Below are 20,244 nucleotides of genomic sequence, written 5' to 3' on the forward strand. Positions count from 1 at the left end.
ATCTGATGTTTGAAGTTTGAACTCTGAACCAGGGGAGTTATTTTTTTTGAAATAAAAAAGCTCAACACAGTAAGGTGGAGCCTTTAGAAAGTCCAGATTTACAATACAAACACTAAACAAAAGACTGTAGTTATCTCCGGCATTGCCATTAACAACTAGACGGAACAAAGCTAACCCACTCTTTATAGCTCCTAATAGACTTGGTAAAAACCAGGGGAGTTAGTGTATCTTAAAATACAGCACTATAAGCTTAAGTCTCTAGTCTCTACCTAATAATTCAATATAAAACTCAATCCACGTTTTTATGGACAATTTCACTGGATTTTTTTTCATTCACCGGAGTTAAATTGTCTGATTCAATATTAACCTAGTGGTTTACTCAAGTTTCAAGTTAAATGCAAAAGAACAATCACATTTCATCAATGGTAAATGCAAAAAAAGGGAAATGAAGCACAGTGTTGAGTGTTCTTCATTTACCTTAGTAGTCAACTTGTAGTCACCTTTTTTCCAATTCCCGCTCCTCACGTATCGATCGCACTCGCAGATCCGCCTCAGTACCGCAAGAATCAACCCGATCGTCAAATCCGCAACCTCATCGGTCAAAACATCGGGAGTGTTCGTAACCCTAACCCCTTTCTCCTTGCACTTCTGTAGATCGATTCTATCCACGCCGACGCTGAAGCTCGAAACAATCTCCAGCTTCGGCAGCGCCTCGATGAGCGCCGCATCGGGTCCGCCGCTGGAGCTGGCTACGACGGCGCGTATGGAGGAGGCATGGTCGCGGAGCACGGCGGCCCTCTGCGATGGATCGATACCGCGGAAGAGGTTGTAGCGCTTGTCGAGCTCTTGTTCGAGATATGGAAGGACTTTTCCGACGAGAAGGACGCTAATTGATCCCATATTGTTTTAGGGTTAGGGTTTTGCAATGGCGATGGTTGTTCTGAACTGTGAGGCGCTGAAGCTCCATGAAGATAGATAAAGTTATAGTGGCAGAGACAAAAGGTACCATTCGTACCATCACTAACAATAAAATTATTGTTGTTTTATTTTCCGATTTTAAATTTCATTTTACTGACAAAATAAGAAAATTATACAAGTGTTTCTAAATTATTTTTTTTTCTTTTCTTTTCCAGTAGCATGGCTATTGGCTAATTATTAGTAATTATAGAAGTTATAATTATAGAAGCCTCGGTAGTCGATACCACTTTAAAAATGTTTGGATAAGAAATAATAAACGATGAGCAGTGACTGATAATTTTAATTTATTTTTTTAATTATCTTTTTAAAATTTAAAATAATACAAAATTTAAATATATATGTTATTTTTTAAAATTATTAAAAAGATTAATTTGATATATTTTGCAATAATGATATAATAAATAATATATAGGCAAATAATATTATGATGTATGATTAAATAATATTGTGATACCTGATCAAATTATAAACTGACACATATTACTAAGAGTCTATGTGGCATCCTCTCTGTTTAGAACACCAAGGCCAAAAATATGTTTCTTTGCGAATAAAATATGTTTAGTTAATAATTTAATATAACACTTGTTCTTTTAAAATGTTGCACGTGAATTTTTTTTTTTTTTTTGTTTTATCAAAAAGATATATGTATTCTGAGGTTACAGCCTTACTGAGCTGCTTTACCAATAGATGTTGTGGAATACCCAGATCAAAAGTTGCAGCAACGACAGGGTGGACTATTATGACATCCTAATGATCCTATATTGGTGTCATTAAATTAATGATAAATCTATTTTATATTGAAGGATTGGGCATATATATATGCCACCATCATGTATAAAAGAAGAGAAAGAAAAAAAATGAACCTAGAAATTGATACATATTAACATATATTTGTTCTTCAAAAGCAGTATTGCCTAATGCCTACTAGTTTTACTTAGAAATCTGAAAAACATTATGCACTTATAGTCTACAAAGTTTTACTTTTCTCTTTCTAAAATTTAGAGTAGAATAACAATTAGGTCCTTGAAAATTAAATGATATCTTTTTATTAATTTATCAACTAAAATCTAACGGTGATATTTATATGTATTGTTAATTATTCTGACATGTCTATTTATGAAAGATAGTCATGTAGATAACAACTTTTAGGGTGAAACTTCACTTATTTTAATATGATTTGGGATAAATAGAAAACAGTTGATAAATGATATATAAAAACTCAAAAAAAAAAGTCCAAAACTATATCATTTTCCTACTCATATGATAGTAACAAGACATGCACCATTATAAATAACCAAATACATAGACAATTCAGTTTCGTTTCGCATTATTTATTGACAAAAGGACATACATGTCTACGATTTACTATCTTAGAGGACCTAATTGATACTTTTTCTCTTCAAAAACAAATTAGTCCAAGATTAATATTTTCGAATATCTAATTGTCAATTTACTCTAAAATTTATTTGAATCATGCTAAAATTTAACATTATTATCATCTATCATATACATGTATTAGCAAGACTTAATATTCAGATAGTTGACTACTAGTAACTACTTTCTGATATTTATATAATTTATATTTTTTATATACCGTGGAAACATAGAAACTAAAATTATTATTTGTTATGGTCTAATTTGAGAACCAATGTTTTTTTTTTATCCCAAAAAGAAGAGAGAGAGAGAAAAAGAAGAAAATAATTTACTAAATGCTGATCAGAAATTTTCTATTTTTTTAATACGTTTGAAGCATCTTAACCTTAATTAATTATTCTAAAGTGAGGCATCAACACCATCCAGTGATGGAAGAGAGCGAGTTTAATTTGTGTCAATGTTAATTAATTAATTGGCTAAGCATGCATGTCTGCCTCCCCTGTCTTTAGCAAACTTTGACCCTCAAATTAGAACCTTAAATTAAGTAATTAACCATCCAATTAAACCCTCACATCTAATAACATAACATAGTAAAATAATGTTATACTAATATAATCATTAAAAAATTGTTTCTTCCACAAATCTTAAACCCACATAATCTTATCTCATATATTTTTTCTTTATCTATCAACAATTCAACATGCACCCCACGTTCAATGAACTCAGCACAAAAAAAGAAAATAAAACCAACTCAAACCCCATCAAATAATCACCTCCAACCCTTTTTTTCTCTCTTCAAACTCTCAAAACTTCTAAAAGAACAAAATGCACCATTTCTTTTACAATAACTCCTATTTCATGAAGGAACAAAGTTCTTTCTGGTTTCTTTCTTCACCCCCCATGTTTTGTTCTTGCTTGAAAATATAATCATTACTCCTTGGAAGAAAGCCATAGATACAAAGAATTCTGTGTTAGACATCATTAGGAGATATATTTGTATATTATTCAAAAGAAGAAAAAAAGAAAGAAAGAAAGAAAAGATGGTGAAGGCATTGGAACAAGAACATGAAAGTTATAAATCCAAACTATTCCATTTCAAAGGAATGTTTGAGAACACAGGTAGGCATACAAAAAGTTTGAGCATTGAGAGTGCTAGCAAATTGGATGTTACTGAAGAAGATATAGTTTCATCAAAGAGTCAAGGATCAAAGCTCAATGAATTAGATAAAAACAAAAACAACAACAACAATAATAATAAGAGTCCTGCTGCTACTCCAGCTAAGCCAAGGGTTATGAGCAAGGAAGAAATTGAACTCAAAGAACAAAAAGACAAGCTACTGCAGGGTAAGAAAAACATAACATATGCTATGCTTTAATTTGCTATGATTTGATTTACAGCATTTTGATTTAGAAGCACTTTTCATCATATTGTAATATGTTTGCTTTCATATGATATATGATTAACAACATGTTTCAGAAATGGAACAAATGAAGGAGAGATTTGCAAAGTTGCTATTGGGTGAAGATATGTCTGGTGGTGGAAAAGGTGTTTCATCTGCATTGGCCTTGTCAAATGCATTCACAAATCTTGCAGGTACTTTTAATTTTGACATTGTTTGAAGCATGAGGACAAAAGATTTGTGTTCTTCCCTTTTTCTTTCTAAGATGATGATAGAAATTTTAAAAATTTTCTCATTTTTTTTCTTATTTCGAATGCAGCTTCGATTTTCGGAGAGCAGCGACGCCTAGAGCCAATGCCTCCGGAGAGGAAAGCAAAGTGGAAGAAAGAAATTGATTGGCTTCTATCAGTTACTGAATACATTGTTGAAATGGTTCCTCAACAACAAAAGAACAAGGATGGCACAACCATGGAGGTTAATTAAATTGAATTGGATTAAATTAAAGCTGATTAGTCCTATATATATTCCCTCTTATGATTGAAACTCATATTTGATTTGAATAGATCATGACGACGCGACAAAGAACTGATCTCCACATGAATATCCCTGCCTAGAAGCAAGAGTTCTATTATGTAAAGAAGGATGCTTCGGATGATTCGGAGAAAGATGGAGGAAAGAATGATGACAAGTGGTGGTTGCCTACACCTAAGGTTCCAGTAGATGGTTTATCCGAGGCATCAAGAAGGTTTCTGCAGTACCAAAAAGATAGTGTCAACCAAGTCCTCAAAGCAGCCATGGCCATAAATGCTCAAACTCTATCAGAAATGGAGATCCCTGAAAGCTACATTGATTCCCTACCCAAGGTAAGTTTGACATAAATATTAAAAAGTATTTAGATATTACTTTCATTTAGACAAAATAGTGCATTGAAATAGTGATGTTATAGCTTCTTCTTAATCTTTTCTTTTCTTCTTGTTTAGAATGGAAGATCAAGTCTAGGTGAATCGATCTACCGGAGCATTACAGTTGAATTTTTCGATCCGGACCAGTTCCTATCAACTGTGGACTTGTCATCAGAACACAAGATCCTTGATCTGAAGAACAGAATTGAGGCTTCAATGGTAATTTGGAGGAGGAAGATGAACCAAAAGGACTCAAAATCATCTTGGAGTTCTGCGGTGAGTCTGGAGAAAAGAGAACAATTTGAAGACAGAGCAGAAACCATCTTGCTTCTCATTAAGCATCGTTTCCCCGGAGCCCCTCAATCTGCATTGGATATAAGCAAAATCCAATTCAACAGGGTAAGGCCTAACTAAGAACAACTTTACTATTTACAATTTCTAAAAGAATCTAAAAGAATTGCACCCACAATCTAAATTTCTAATTAGCCTTTTAGCCTTATGATAAGACTAAATTCATGGAAGGGGATCTCTTTTGCCATGGCAGGATGTGGGGCAAGCTTGTCTCGAAAGCTATTCAAGAATATTGGAGAGTTTGGCCTATACAGTGCTTTCAAGAATAGAAGATGTACAATATGCAGATCAACAAACTCAAAATCCTAGGAAGAGTAATGCTGCAAAGAGCTCAATTCCAAGGGCTCCAACAACTCCTAAAGATGATGCAGACAGTGGTTCGATGACTCTCTCGGATTTCATGGGTTGGAATGGTGGTGATCACAGTAATAAGGATCCTTTCGCGGCTACAGACGACTTCTACAAGGATATTGACAATGGAAAAGGCCAGAAGCTTCCAAATGTAACAACTGATAAGAAGGTTTCCTATCTTGATTCCTTGGGAGGTATGAGAAGTCCAACTTCGCGCCATTAATGCCGCGAAATGAAGGACTAATAGTATGACAACTGATGAAACTGGTTCCGAAATAGGGAAGCAGGGAAAGCAAGGTAGAAGAGTATATCTATCTATATATATTTATAACTATATAAAGTCTTCAAGAAGAACAATTAGGCCTCCATTGGGGGTGTTCTTCAAAGACTTGATTGATTATTATTTGATAACTATTAATTTTATCTTTCAATTTGTACATAGAAGTGAATATATACAAAAGCTGAATGTTTGTAACATACTGTATCCTCAGTGTAGGAAGGATTTGTAGTCATGCAGCTGCAAAGATGAATTCAAAGAATTCTCATTGTATATGTACTATTACAAAAGAAAAAATTTGTTATTTATTAACTAAATAGCTTCCAAAAATTGTGGAATGAAAACCATTGTTCTAAATATATTTGATTCCATTGTTTCTCTGATATTGGTTTGTGGATATTTAGGTCTTAATTAGAAAACCAAAGCAATGCATGAGGCTGATGAAAGTAAAAAGTAAACATGTTTGAATAATAATAATAGGATGTAGTAGTCATCAGTCATCACACTTTACACATTAAGAAAAAGCAAGAAACATGGAAAAGGTGGTATCAAATTAGATCTTGCCACGTGGACCAAGCTTTGGTGGGAGTTGTGGGCCCTTCTTGATTGGGAGAATGTCACCTGAAGCAGTGGCACTGAAGTATGCAAGTGTTGAACCACCTCCCAAGATCAAGAACTTGAGCAACAATCCCCTCTTTGTGAATGGAGCAGCAAATGTCTCAAAGAACTTGCTCTGCAGATCCATTTTTCAATGAATTAGTTGTATACATACTTGTGCCACAAGAAAGATAGAAATTTGAGACCATTATTCAAAATCGTAATATCAAAATATTTTAACTAGATCAGTGATCAACAAACATTATTTCTGAATAATTACATGTGTTGTTTTTGCACATTTTTGTTATATATTATTTCGTATTTCAAAATGTATTCTATACGGATAACCGGTTTGATAGCTAACTTTTTGTGTAAACAAGTAGATAATTTTCAATGCAGCTAGAAAAGATGGAGATGGCATAAATGATGAGATGAACCTGAAGAGGGTTGTAAGGTGAAGGTGCATCTGAACCATACAAATCCCACTGCCCTGTAGTGTTGCCAATGTCCTCCAAATCAAAGTACACACTCTTGTCACCATACTTTGCTACCACAGCACCACTCCTGTTAATGTTAATGTCATACTCTATTAGCATTCATTCAATGTTGAAAAAAAAAATGAAAGAGCCAAGAATTTGAAAGAAAATTTAAGGAGGAAAAAAAAATCAGTTTTCAGTTTTAACTATATAAAATAGTTGAATTATAAGGGAAAAAAACCACTATAAGTAGAATACTAGTTTATATACACTAGTGGCAGAAACTATGTAGCTAACCAACTATAAATTACTTGTTAGTCTCAATTATACTAATTAAAAACTAATCATCCTTAAGGGTCATTCTTCTTTCTCTTCTAGAAAGAAAAGAAAATGAGTCCATGTTGAATTGTTGATACTTATATACTCATCAAGTCAAATTTCAACATGTGCAATAATATATAATTTTTTCTTTATAAAAAAAGCATGGTAGTTACCTGAATTTCTTGGATTTTAAAGTTTGGTGAGAGGATTTGAAAGAGAGCTTAGTTCCATTAAGGGAACTTCCAGCAAGTCCATTGACTGCAGCTGGTTGAACAGCAGCTAAGGTTGCAAGGGAAGCCATGAATATGTGTTCTGTTTCACTCTGTAACTAACTTCACTTAGATTTTCTGTGTCAGGTAAGTTGTTCATAGATGTTTTGGTTTTTGATCTGTTGATTGGATCTAATATTGCCACGTGGCAAGCTACATTTACTTGTGCATATTTGGGATGCTCGTTTATGAGGTGACATGTGGCTTGAAGATAGATAAGGTTATCCAGTTTCTAAAAGCTCTTGTGGTCCACAGTAACATTTGGCTGATTCCAACATAGGATCTATGGAGGATTTTTATGTAAAGCTTACAACAATTTTTGTCTAATAATTTCATAGTTGCCTATGTTTAGTTTTCTCCCCTCCCTTTTGCCACTCTTCATATGGGTTTTTCCCCACACAATTTAAGTTTCCTATTAAAATTATTTGGCTTAATTTTAATTTATAAATGAAAAATTAAAAAATATTATCCCATTTTAGCGCTTATTTATGCTTAATCCTTTAATGTATCTATAAATAACGTCAAATAATTTTACTTAAAACTTATTAATGAATTATTGTATCTCTCAAATTCCTGACACTTGTTAAATAAAAAAGTAAACTAACTATTTGACCAAATCAAATTATTTAATTTGTTTTCAGGTGATATAATACTTAATTTTTTTATTATTGTTAAATTTCTTTTTATTTTTTTGGTGGTAGAATTATTGTTGAATTTCACTCTATCATTGTTTGAAATTAAAAAAAAATTGAGAATCACTTCCATATCATGGGCTTGTCTTTTAAAAAGTTTTTTGTCAACTCATGTACTTGGACTTTCATTTAACCTTTAAGCCAAAAACTCTAAATATGTTGCACCTGGGTTGGGTTTGCGTTTGAAGTATTGAATATGAATTTTTTAGTGTTGTATGCGTGTGTGTGTGGTGTGGGTGTGTGTTGTGAAACATCTAATTTTACTGCTTGATCTAAGCCTTTGCTGCAGCCAGCATACATAAGATGGATTTCAAACCCAACACTTGGTTAAAAAGAGAGGACAGGTGAGCTGACTAATTGATTAACCTAAATTTATTATCATAAAATCATATTAAGGGTGTCGACCTTCACAAAGATCAGGCCCATAAATAAGCCCAAATAATGAAAGAGTTTCTCAAATATATTCCCAAAAATATAAGAAAGGGCTTGCCGGATGACCAACCGAAAAGGGATAAGAGTTTGTCAATTCCAAGTAAAAAAAAGAAAAAAAGAAAAAAAGCAGTTTGTCAATTACTCAATTTATTTATTATTTAAGTTTCAGGTGCTGGGAAATGACGAATCTTGTGTGATTCAATGATCAATATTCTATACAAATGAAATGAAATGCCGTTGGTGTCATCAAAAATTTAAAGTGAGTAAAGATGAAATCATTAACAATAGCATATGCGTGGTTTCATCTCCGATGTAGAGAGCTTTTTGCGTTTTAGGTCGGCACACATCCAAGGTGGACGTTCTCCTCAGGTAGGGTGCATGTGCTCCTCTCTGCTTTCGCCATCAACTGTCTTTTTTCGCGATTCCTTCACGTAAGCTCCTTTTTTCACAGATTTGATTGATTTGGTAATCATCAAATCGAACCCTAGCCCCTTTGTCTTCATCTCCTAATTTCTTTTCCTTTGCCCTACCAAACATTGTCTACAGCTTCTGTTTCGTCCGTCGCAAGTTAGGGATTTTTTCATAGAGTCTCAAGTTGAAGATCTGCAATCAATCAATCAGGTACACTCTTATGGCCCCTTTAGTTCCAAACCTGTTTTTCTCTTCATCATTTTTCTTTTCCTTTATTGTGTATATCCTTGTGATCAAATTTTGTGTCTCATCCAGGTTTTACTGTCTAGCGTTTGTGAATCTAGGATTTGTGAATCGTCTATCTGGGTTCGTATGTTTCTGGGTTCATATTCTTTTTTACATTCTTTGGAAGTTGATGTTAATTTGAATATGGTCTACGAATTGGATTCATCTTCTTCATTTCATTGTTTGCGATTTGGCGTTAATTTGATTATCATTTCTCCTTTTGCTAGCTGTTGAATTTTTTGTTGCATGTGGTTTCTCTATGTTATCAATTTTTTTGGATTTTAGATGAAATTTCTACTTATGTTTTCTTATATTTATGGATTATGGGTTTGGTTTTGTAAATCATTGTCTAGGTATGGAGTTTCTACCTAATTTACTTCTTAAGTGGTGATGTGATTGGCAGAGTTTGTCCAGCAAAGTGAGTTTATAGATCCACCCTCTCCTATTCAAGTTTTGCATTCCCATTTCCATTCTCATTCAATAATCTATTTGAATTGTTTGTTATATTGTTTAATTTCATTTTTGTATTTTTTTAATAAAAACTATTTTATATTTCATATCTTGCATTTCATAGACATACAGTTGTTTGTGAATTTAATAGCTTTATTGAGAAAGGAATGGGTGTTGTGACACCAAGATAGCATCACGATCCTGTTTGTCTAACTAGCAAATTTTCTCTTTCAAAGAGAAATCTATGTAGGAGGTTATCTTTCCTTGAAAATGTCTTCTGAAAATGTCTTCTGTACACATAATGATGTTCTGCCATATATTCTTCACTGAAAAGTGAGAATCCTTATCAACGTATGAGATTTCTATTTAATCTATTTCATGAGGGGTGATGTGATTGACAGAAATTGATTAATAGTTTTTTGGTCATTTCTTTGCATTTTGATGAAACCTTTGGTTAGTCAACTCAATTGCATTTTATTTTTTATTGGTTATGAATCCAAATTTTTTTTTGTTCATATTCAAGAAATCCCTTAACTTCACATAAGGTGAATTACTGGTTGCATGTGGCTTGTGTGAATCATTATCAAAGTATGGGATTTGTACCTAATCTATTGTATGAGTGGTGATGTGATTGAAAGAAATTGATTGATAACTTTTTGGTCATTTATTTATATTTTCATTTGATGAAATCTTTAGTTATTCAACTCAATTGCATTTCATTTTTTTATTGTTTATGTGAAAATTATTTTATATTTCAGCTGTTGCATAGATATAAAGCTGTTTGCCCTGCATTTAATAGCTTCATTGAGAAAAGAATGGGCTTTGTGACACTAAGATGGCATCACGGTACTGTTTGTCTAACTAGCAAATCCCCTCCTTCAAAGAGAAATCCATGGAGCAGGTTATCTTCCCTTGAAAATGTCTTCTGCACACCTAATCATGTTCTACCATATATTCTTCATTGAAAATGTGGGAATCCTTATCAAGGTATGGGGTTTCTATCTAATCTATTTCATGAGTGGTAATGTGATTTATAGGAATTTATTGATAGGTTCTTGGTCATTTCTTTGCATTTTGATGAAACCTTTGGTTAAGTAAACTCAATTGCATTTTATTTTTTAATTGGTTATGTAAAAACTATTGTATATTTTACCTCTTGCATAGAACTACAACTGTTTGGCCTGAATTTAAGAGCTTCATTGAGAAAGGAACGGGCTTGTGCCACTAAAATGGCATCACAGTACTGTTTGTCTAACTAGCAAATTCCTTCTTCCTAAGAAAAATCCATCCAGCAAGTTATCTTCCCTTGAAAATGTTCTTTGGACACATAATCATATTGTGCCATATATTCTTTATTGTAAATGTGGGAATCATTATCAAAGTATGGGGTTTCTATCTAATCTATTTAACGAGTGTCGATGTGATTGACAAGATTTTATTGATGTGTGCTTATAATTTTTTTTCACATTCATTTGCTGTTTAGAACCTATGTTGACCTAATACATTTACCAACTCTCATTGCTATGAGTAGAATCAGTATTTGGGGTAGTTAATGATTGCCTTCCCTATGGTCTAATATTATATAGGTGCACTCTATTAAGTATTGTGTGATATCTTCTTTTTTGGTCCCTAATCCTTGAATTCTTCAAACTTTGACTGGTTTTTTTGTATTATTTTTTTTGTTTTTTATCAGATTTTCATCGTGTGATTAGTTCTCTCTATGCCATTGAATGGAGATGCATATGGATTGGGATTTTCTTTTCCCTCCATTTCCATGTTCAATTTGATTTCAAAAAGGTGAGTCTTGTGCCCTAAATTTTTCTATAAAAGGATGGTTGGTGAACCACATTCAATACACAGGCATTCTGCTGTCTTCTATTTTCTCCTAGGCTGTGTTTATTCCATATTTTCTGTGTTTATATCTTCATCTATTTGATATGATTTCTAAGATGCATCCTCCTAGAGAGGCTTGGAAGCTGAAAGTTAGGGTTATAAGTCTTTGGGTTGTGCCCTCTTTTGGTAACCATGAGGTTCCTAACTCAATGGAGATTATTCTCCTTGATGAGCATGTTAGTCCCTATTAGCTACTGTTTTAAATATGGTATTAGTTGTTCTTTTTAAGTTTTCAACTTAAAATTATGTTTTTCACTAATCTGATTTTATTTTTTTGTTGCATTTTCAGTGTGAAAAAATTCAAGTTACAGTTAAGAAACAACTTCTTAATATGTTTAGGGATCATATAATTGAAGGTCAAGTTTATAGAATGGCATACTTTACTGATATGTCAAATCATGGTAGTTATAGAACAACTTCTCATGAATTCGAATTGATTTTCCTTCATCGAACCACTGTTGTGGCTGTTGATGAAGATGTTATCCCAAAGACTTGTTTCAACATGTTTCTTTTTTCTGACCTACTGAACATGACCAAAATTATTATTTTTTGCTTGGTATGTATATCATTGTGCTATTCTTTTATTCAAGTTTTTTTTAACGAATTGTTTGAATATTTAATAGGTTGTGTTTATTTAGAGCAGATGTCACTGGTCTTTTAACCTCGGTGAGAGAAGAGAAAGAATATGCAAAAGAGGGAAAAATCGTGAAAATAATTGTGCTGGAATTCACTTTAAAAGAGTATGTTGATTCAGTCATTTATGGTGGTTTTCTTTTATCTTTGAATCATCTTTTTTTCTATTTTTTGTTTCATTCTTTTTCATCTTTTGAGTTTCAGTCTTACAATGTGTTGTGCATTGTCTGGGGACTATGTTAATCAAGTAAATCATTTCCTAGCCTCTGCCTATGTGGAGCAACCTGTTGTTGTTATTAAACTTGCGAAAGTCAAGTTCTTTAGGAGTACATTGTTTAATTTCTGTACATTTTCTTATTGTTACTCTAAGTGTTGTCTCCCATGAACTTTGTTATACTATTTTGGTATTGCTGTGTAGGTCAAGTAGGTCTCCAAAATGTGATGTATGCCACTCAAATGTTATTTAATACTGATCTTTTTGAAGTTATTGAATTCAAGCAGAGGTTAGTATTTCGCTGTTTTTTTTTTCTATTCTTGAGATACAGCCAATCTAGAGTAATAAGTACATGTATTTGCATCATTGAGCAAGGTGTCAATGGTACCTAGCCACTGTTTATTGCAGATGAGGGTAAAGTTGTTTTCTTGAAAGATAATTTCATGCGCTTAATTAGAAGATGCACTATTGAAGAGCTCCAAACATAATAATGAGGTTGGCATTTATTGAGTTAGTTTATTTTATTCACCAATGAACAGAGAAAAAAGCAAAAAACAAGTTTCAGATCTGTTCTTTTATGAATATTGTTAACAAATTTTAAAATGTCTCTTGCCTAAGAGGGTTTTTTTTATCATTTTCGATACAATCAAAGGTATTGTTGAAGATGAAAGTTGGTGGTATTCTGTTTGTGTGTGTGAAAAAGATATTTATCCTTAAAATGGTGTATACTACTGTGATTTTTGTGTGAAGCATATAACTAATGTCATTCCGAGGTAAAAAAATTTTGTTCAAAATGTTTTTTCATTTTGTGTTATGGATCTTTTATAAGAATAATGTTTCATGTTATTATTCATTTTAAAAAATTATTTTTTTTATTATGCAGATTTAAAATTAAAATAACACTTGAAGATCATAGTGGGGAGGGTATTTTCGTTCTCTTTTATCGTGAAGCATCTTATTTGTTTAAGAAATCATGCACTGACTTGTTTACTGAGGTTCAAAACGATGCAAGTGTATGTTCTTAGTTTTTTTGTGTGTGTTGTTCACTTTATGTAGTTCATTTTTTATAGCTATATTCTTTATTTTGGTTGATATGTGTTACTCAATATGTTTATTTCTTATCTATTACTTTGAAAATAGCTTATACGTGGGGATACTTATCTTCCCATATTCCAAGGGTTCATTGGAAAAAAATTGCTGCTGAAAATTGATACCAAAGGTGTTGGACTTGATAAATTTTTTGGCACTTTTCGAGTTAGGAGAGTATGTGATGATCTCACCATTATTGTTATGCTTGAACTTCCTGATTATGATGCTGTTGATAAGTCTACTCCAAAAAAAGTTACATATACATATAAGTATTTTTAGATTGTGTAAATTCATGCTTTTTTTTATTTTTTGTATTGTGAGTTAAAAAAATTTGTGCCATGTGAAAAAGGGAATACTGATATTAAGAAGAAGTCATCAAGCATTTCTCTCAAAAGTGACAATGTTGCTGCTGAGTCTTATGGGGTTTTATCTAAATCCTTAGTTCTTATAGATTTTTTGGCTGAAAAATAGTTTGATGTTTTTGGAGGGATTGAGGTTACTGCATTAATTAATGATGAAAATAGAAAAGCTGAGAAAATACCCGAGAATGAGAAAATACCCGAGAGTAATACCCTTAGTGATGACTTTTCCTTTCCTATGTGTGCCGTTTCTAAATGGATTTTCATTGATTGAGTCATTTTCATACCTTTTGTTAATTCCTGTATCATAGGAGGTGTTCTTCCAAGTTCTAAATGCATGTTCTCACTATGGAGAGAAGGTTATTGATGAAGACCATTAGCCGCCTCATCAAATTGGGGATTTAAATTCCTCTTGCCCTTGGAAGTGACAACATGATCTTCACAAATAACTTTCTCTCTATAGTGAAAAACATGCATTTAGAACTTGGGAGAATACCTCCTATGACATAGGAATTAACAAAAGGTATGAAAATGACTCCATCAATGAAAAATTCATTTAGAAACGACACACATAAGAAAGGAAACAAAGTATTATATAATAGCACCTGAGTTTTTTTACTGGTGAGCTAAGCAGTATATCTAGTTGAGAAGAAAAGTCATCTCTAAAGGTATCATTCTTGGGTGTTTTCTCAACTTTTTCATTTTTATCATTAATTAAAGCAACAACCTCAATCCCTCCAGAAACATCAGGTTATTTTTCAGTCAGAAAATTTATAAGAATTTGGGACTTAAATAAAATTCCAGAAGGCTCAACAGCAACATTGTCACTTTTGATAGAAGTGTTTGATGACTCAATCTTAATATCAGTATCCCTTTTTTACATGGCACAAATTTTTTTAATTCAGACTTCTATTCATCTAGCATAAGAGTTAAAAAATAAAAAAAGAACATAAGAAAAGTTTACCACCGCACAATACAAAAAAAATATGAATTTACACAATCTAAAAATACTTATATGTATATGTAACCTTTTTTGGAGTAGACTCATCATTAGCATCATAATCAGAAAGTTCAAACATAGTAATAATGGTAGGATCATCACATACTCTCCTAACTCGGAAAGTGCCAAAAAAATTTATCAAGTCCGACACCTTTGGTATCAACCTTCAGCAGCAACTTTTTTCCAATGAGCCCTTGGAATATGGGAGGATAAGTATCCTCACATATAAGCTATTTTCAAGGTAATATATAAGAAATACACAGATTGAGTAACACATATCAACCAAAATAGAGAATATAGCTATAAAAAAATGAACCACAGAAAAGAAAACTAAGAACATACACTTGCATATTTTTTAACCTCAATAAACAGGTCAGCGCATGATTTCTTAAACAAATAAGATGCTTCACGATAAAAGAGAACGAAAATATCCTCCCCACTATGATCTTCAAGTGTTATTTTAATTTTAAATCTGCATAATAAAAACATGTTTCAAAATGAATAATAACATAAAACATTATGCTTATAAAAGATTCACAACACAAAATGAAAAAACATTATAAACAAATTTTTTTTTACCTCGGAGTGACATTAGTTATATGCTTCACACAGAAATCACAGTAGTATGCACCATTTTGAGGATAGATACTCTTTTCACACATACAAGCAGAATACTGCCAATTTCCATCTTCAATAATACCTTTAATTGTACCGAAAATGATAAAAGAACCCTCCTAGGCAAGGAACATTTTAAATTTTGTTAACAATATGCATAAAAGAACATATCTGAAATTTGATTTTTTTTTTTCATGTTCATTGGTGTATAAAATAAACACAACTAAATAAATGCCAACCTCATTGTTATTTTGGAGCTCTTCAATAGTGCATCTTCTAGTTAAGCGCATGAAATCATCTTCCAAAGAAACTTTACCCTCATTTGCAATAAACAATGGCTATGTACCTTTGAGCAAAGTTCATGGAGACAACACTTAGAGTAGCAATAAGAAAATGTACAAAAATTAAACAATGTAGCCCTAAAAAACTTGACTTTCACAAGTTGCAAGGTAGTCAAATCGGGCTTCAATTCGTGAAAACGCACGATTTCACGTTTTTGCATCTTCTCTCCGTGTCGGTTTCGCTTCACGTCCAGAACTCACCTGCATCTTGTGGAATCGCCGCGTAAAAACGCAGAGCCGTTGGAATCGCCGATTTTGTTGCGATGTTGCATTCAAGATGGAAGAAGCTCTTTTCTTGGTCCTGATTGCAGCCCATTCCAACCCAATGGCCCAATCTAAATAGAAGACTGTGGAAGATGGGGAGTCCTAGCAGACTAGCAGTAAATTTCCTAATCTCTTAACCTTCCTCATCACTTTACAGATTATCTCCATGAAAAAAATTGCAAATTTTCACCTTTCTCAAGTCTCTCAATCTCTGACTCTCTCTCTTTGACTCTATCTCTCTATCCCTCTGAAGTTTGAATTACGAGCGACCAAAATCTCCAATTTGGAGTGTCACCGACTCGCCGTAAGGTTTGCTACCGTTACTGTTGAATCAGACTGGTGGTGGCTAGGCTGTGTAAGCGTCACTTTGCGATCGTAATTTACTAGATTCTATGGCTCTACCTCTTTGCCTCTGGTTCTATGACTCTACCTCTCTTGCTCTAGAATTTGGATTGCAGTTGCTCTTCTCCTCCCCTTCAATGGTAGTTCAGGTAAGTTAAAAGCTCTTTTTTAATTTTTATCCTCTTCAATGCTCAATCTATTGTTTGCTTGTTTTTTATTGATTATGTTGCAGGTTGAATTGATATTACCCATCTTTGTTGGCTTATCAATTATATTACAGATTGATTATATTGTTCAATTTGGAATATGGTTTTATGCGAATTATAGTAGATTTCCAAATTGAGGTTAGCTTATGTGTTCATGTTTATTGCAAGCATGTATTTCATAAGTATGTTGTATGTATATTATATAGCTTTTGTATTGTTTATTGATTTTTCTTCTTTGAGATATGCAATTTTAATGATTTAGTAATCTAAAGATATTATTGTTGTATGTTTCTTTTTGCTTTATCTATTAAATAATCTTTGAATTTCTTTTTGTTTAGTTGGTTTATTTTAGATATGGAACATGAAACTCCTATTGTGAAAGTCAAGGCTCATTTTTCCTTAATATGCCTCGGTTATTTTTTAATTAAGGATAGTTCAATCATCTTTATTTTGCATTAAAGAATGAAATCCAATTTAGTATTTCTTGTTAAAGGTGCAATTCCTTTAAGAGAAATTTTGCTGTTAGGATAGAGTTTTCTATCAATCAAGTATCAACACATAAAAGACATGAGGTGTAAAATTTAAAGGATACTATGTGAATTAAAAAGAAATAGTATAACCTGTAAACTAAAAGAGAAGCAATTCTGTCCAGATAGAGGTTTAGAATTTAAATTGTGTTTTATTGAAAGAAAAATAAGAAACAGTGAGAGTGAGAACAAGAACAGATAAGAAAAGTACTCCATAAAAAACTTTGAGTACTCAATCTAAAACCTTCTGTTGCACACTTACATCAACAAGATAAAAAGTGAGAGGTAATAAGATATTGTTCTATTTTGTTTTTTTCTATTTTGTTGAATTACTTAAAATGCTTTATTGAATTTTTTTTTGTTGAATTTTATTTAATTGAATGATTAAATTGTTGTTGTGGCATTGAAGACAATTCTTAAATTTTTGTTATGCTAATAGTTTTTTGTTTAATTTGGATTGTTGAACTTTGTTGTTGAACTTTAGAGAAAAATTTACTTTGCTCTAGTTTGTTCTGAATTACTTGAAATTTTTTATTGAATATTTTTGTTGAATTTCTTTTGATTGAATTATTGTTATGGCATTGAAGACAATTCTTGAATTTTTGTTATATTAATAGTTTTTGTTCAAATTAAATTGTTGATATTTGTTGTTGAACTTGGATGGTTGTAATTGGAATTAAACATAATTTTATAATTTTTGTTAAATTTTTTATGTGATATTGAACTGATTTGTTAAATATTTGTTGTTTATTTTTTTTAAATAGAAATGGAGGCAAATCAAAGTTGAGTGCAAGTGAAAATCCGACTAACAATCTAGCTTCTCAAGCCTATAAATTCGTAAGTTGTGAATTTGTGATTTTAATTTGTGAGTTGAGTTGTGAATTTGTGTTATGACTTATGAGTTGTGACTTTTAACTTGTTATGGTATAATATTAGTTATAGTCTTTTAGGTAATTAGGTTTATTTGAGATTTATTTTATTATTGGTAAAATAAATTTTTGCTATCAAATTTTTCATAATTTTTATATTTTACGAGTCACGTTCACGTTCTGTCTTACGATTCAACGAATTACGATTCTGAATTAGATTAGCGAGTCAAGATAAAAACTACGAGTTTACTACCTTGGCAAGTTGAATGACAATAACAGGCTACTCCACATAGCCAGAGGCTAGGAAATGATTTATTTGATTAACATAGTCCCCAAACAATGCACAATGCATTATAAGACTGAAACTCAAAAGAATGAAACAAAAAATAAAAAAAAAGATAATTCAAAGATAAAAAGAAACCACCATAAATGACTGAATCAACATACTCTTTTGAAGTTAATTCCAGCACGATCATTTTTACGATTTTTCCCTCTTTTGCATATTCTTTCTCTTCTCCCATCGAAGTTAAAAGACCATGACGTCTGTTCTAAATAAATACAACGTATTAAATTTTCAAACAATTTGTTACAAAAATTTGAATAAAAGAATAGCACAATAATATACATACCAACCAAAAAATCATAATCTTAGGTCGTGTTTAACAGGTCAAAAAAGGAAACATGTTGAAACAAGTCTTTGGGATAACATCTTCATCAACAGCTACAACAGTGGTTCGATGAAGGAAAACCAATTTGAATTTATGAGAAGTTGCTCTATAACTACCATGATTTGACACAACAGTAAAGTATACCATTCTATAAACTTGACCTTCAACTATATGATCTTTAAACCTATTAAGAAGTTGTTTTTTAACTGTAGCTTGAATTTTTCACACTAAAAATGCAACAAAAAAAAATAAAAGCAGGGTCTTTTATGTGATTGATGAGCTCGATAATTGCTTGGTGCTACAGCTGAAAGGAAACAATGATCAGCTGGTTATAACTGACAGCTCCTTTGAACAAATTAGAGTTTTCTATTTTGTCAATAGAGGGGCAACTGTGCAATTCAGATATGTTGGTTTCGGAATCTTTTTTATTTCACTGTGGAATCACATGAACCAACCGATTCAGATTCACTCCGTTCGTAACTCTTATGTGGCTGACCGTATAGACCAAGAAACACTTAATAACATATATAAAGTGTTCCACATAAAATATAACAAGAATAATGAGCCTTCATCACCATCACCTGATGTGATGGTATTGTCTGGGTCTGAACCATTTGATGATAAATTCTCATCAGACGGTGATGAAAATGATGATGAAGATGACACACTGGAAGGGGATGATCTTCATAATCCTATATATTTGTCTGGTGCAACGAATGTCAGCTAAAAAAGTAATGAAACAACAGAATTGTCTGACAACGGGTAATGCTAAATGCAATTTTTTCTTATGTTTTGCATTTTAATATTGTAGTACATATAGATATCTTTTAATGTGGTGACTAACAAGTTTAAATATCTTGAATCAGATACACTCCAAATGTTTATTATCAGAAGACCATCACAAATTCAGGTTTGAGTCAATCTAGACTGGCAAGTTAATCTTAAAAGAGTTATTTCTTTTTTTTCAAACTTATTAAATATTGGTTCTATATCTGTTATTCATTATATAGAAAAATATTCTCTTTATCCTAACTATGAATCATTCATTGTAGTATCTGTCCTAGAAATTTGCTGCATATCTTAAACTCTCTAAAGATGGTTCAGTTTGGAAGATCACTGGTCCACCTTCCAGTGTAGGTAAGAATATATTCTTTTTTCACCTACTGAAAAGTAGAGAAAGAGATGGAGAATGAAAGTTTGGGGTTGAATGAAAAGAATGTTATAAAGTATACAATTTAAAAGAAGGGGACAAGATTACCTTAAAGCTGGACTCCCTACCTAACCGCCAGATAGAGTTGTTGATTCAAAAATTTTAGAGCTTATAAAAAAAGGCTTCCTATGTATTACTCTGTGTGACACATATTTTGAACTATATGTTGAACTGTGTTGGACATATTTTGTTTTTTTATTAATGGAAAAGTAATTATTTAGGTGGTTTGAAACTTTCTGGTGTTATTTTTGGATATGTATTACATTTTAGAACCTAAGTTTTTTATGTTCTAAAATTTAAAATATGTATAATATGTGAACTTATTATTTAACTTATATAATTTTTTGCTATATGATATGAATAGTTGCTCTTAATGAATATAAAGTATTTGACTATTTTTTTCTTCTCTTGTATTAACAATTAGATTAGTATGGTTATTTTTTTAAAA

At 32.0% G+C, this 20,244-nt stretch overlaps 3 protein-coding genes and 1 long non-coding RNA gene across 9 annotated transcripts in view; 2 read left to right on the plus strand and 2 right to left on the minus strand.

Annotated features, from left to right (window-relative positions):
* Positions 1-984, minus strand: part of LOC107464051 (glyoxylate/hydroxypyruvate/pyruvate reductase 2KGR) — a gene marked incomplete in the record, with an annotated part of 3,851 nt that extends 2,867 nt beyond the window's left edge. The window contains 1 exon segment of the mRNA XM_016082950.3: positions 478-984. Within this exon segment, the coding sequence (XP_015938436.1) occupies positions 478-900 (423 nt within the window).
* A 2,408-nt stretch (positions 985-3,392) lies between these two features.
* Positions 3,393-5,872, plus strand: LOC107464058 (rop guanine nucleotide exchange factor 12). The gene is given in 6 exon segments (XM_016082960.3): positions 3,393-3,696; positions 3,830-3,946; positions 4,072-4,226; positions 4,316-4,615; positions 4,733-5,053; positions 5,199-5,872. Coding segments are annotated over 6 exon segments (1,578 nt in total). The 3' UTR covers positions 5,580-5,872.
* A 202-nt stretch (positions 5,873-6,074) lies between these two features.
* On the minus strand, positions 6,075-7,399 carry LOC107464057 (photosystem I reaction center subunit VI-2, chloroplastic). The gene is made up of 3 exons (XM_016082959.3): positions 7,201-7,399; positions 6,668-6,794; positions 6,075-6,366 (listed from the first exon to the last, which is right to left on the minus strand). Exons 1-3 carry the CDS (start codon positions 7,326-7,328, stop codon positions 6,187-6,189), a joined length of 435 nt encoding a protein of 144 aa, XP_015938445.1. The 5' UTR covers positions 7,329-7,399; the 3' UTR covers positions 6,075-6,186.
* A 1,090-nt stretch (positions 7,400-8,489) lies between these two features.
* Positions 8,490-20,011, plus strand: LOC107464046 (uncharacterized). 6 transcript variants are annotated; one of them, XR_008002652.1, is made up of 12 exons: positions 8,492-8,851; positions 8,967-9,041; positions 9,147-9,197; positions 9,470-9,534; positions 10,325-10,553; positions 11,260-11,363; positions 12,103-16,090; positions 16,228-16,465; positions 17,814-17,886; positions 19,222-19,348; positions 19,453-19,496; positions 19,639-20,011. It is a non-coding gene; the product is annotated as an uncharacterized LOC107464046 (long non-coding RNA). The 6 variants fall into 6 exon arrangements; XR_008002651.1 differs by lacking the exon at positions 19,222-19,348 and having other exon boundaries at positions 8,493-8,851; positions 12,103-12,199; positions 12,297-16,090; XR_008002653.1 differs by lacking the exon at positions 19,222-19,348 and having other exon boundaries at positions 8,490-8,851; positions 11,260-12,015.
* The last annotated feature ends 233 nt before the right edge of the window (positions 20,012-20,244 follow it).

This window comes from Arachis duranensis, chromosome 9 (genome assembly GCF_000817695.3).
Source record: "Arachis duranensis cultivar V14167 chromosome 9, aradu.V14167.gnm2.J7QH, whole genome shotgun sequence".
Classification (NCBI taxonomy): Eukaryota; Viridiplantae; Streptophyta; class Magnoliopsida; order Fabales; family Fabaceae; genus Arachis; species Arachis duranensis.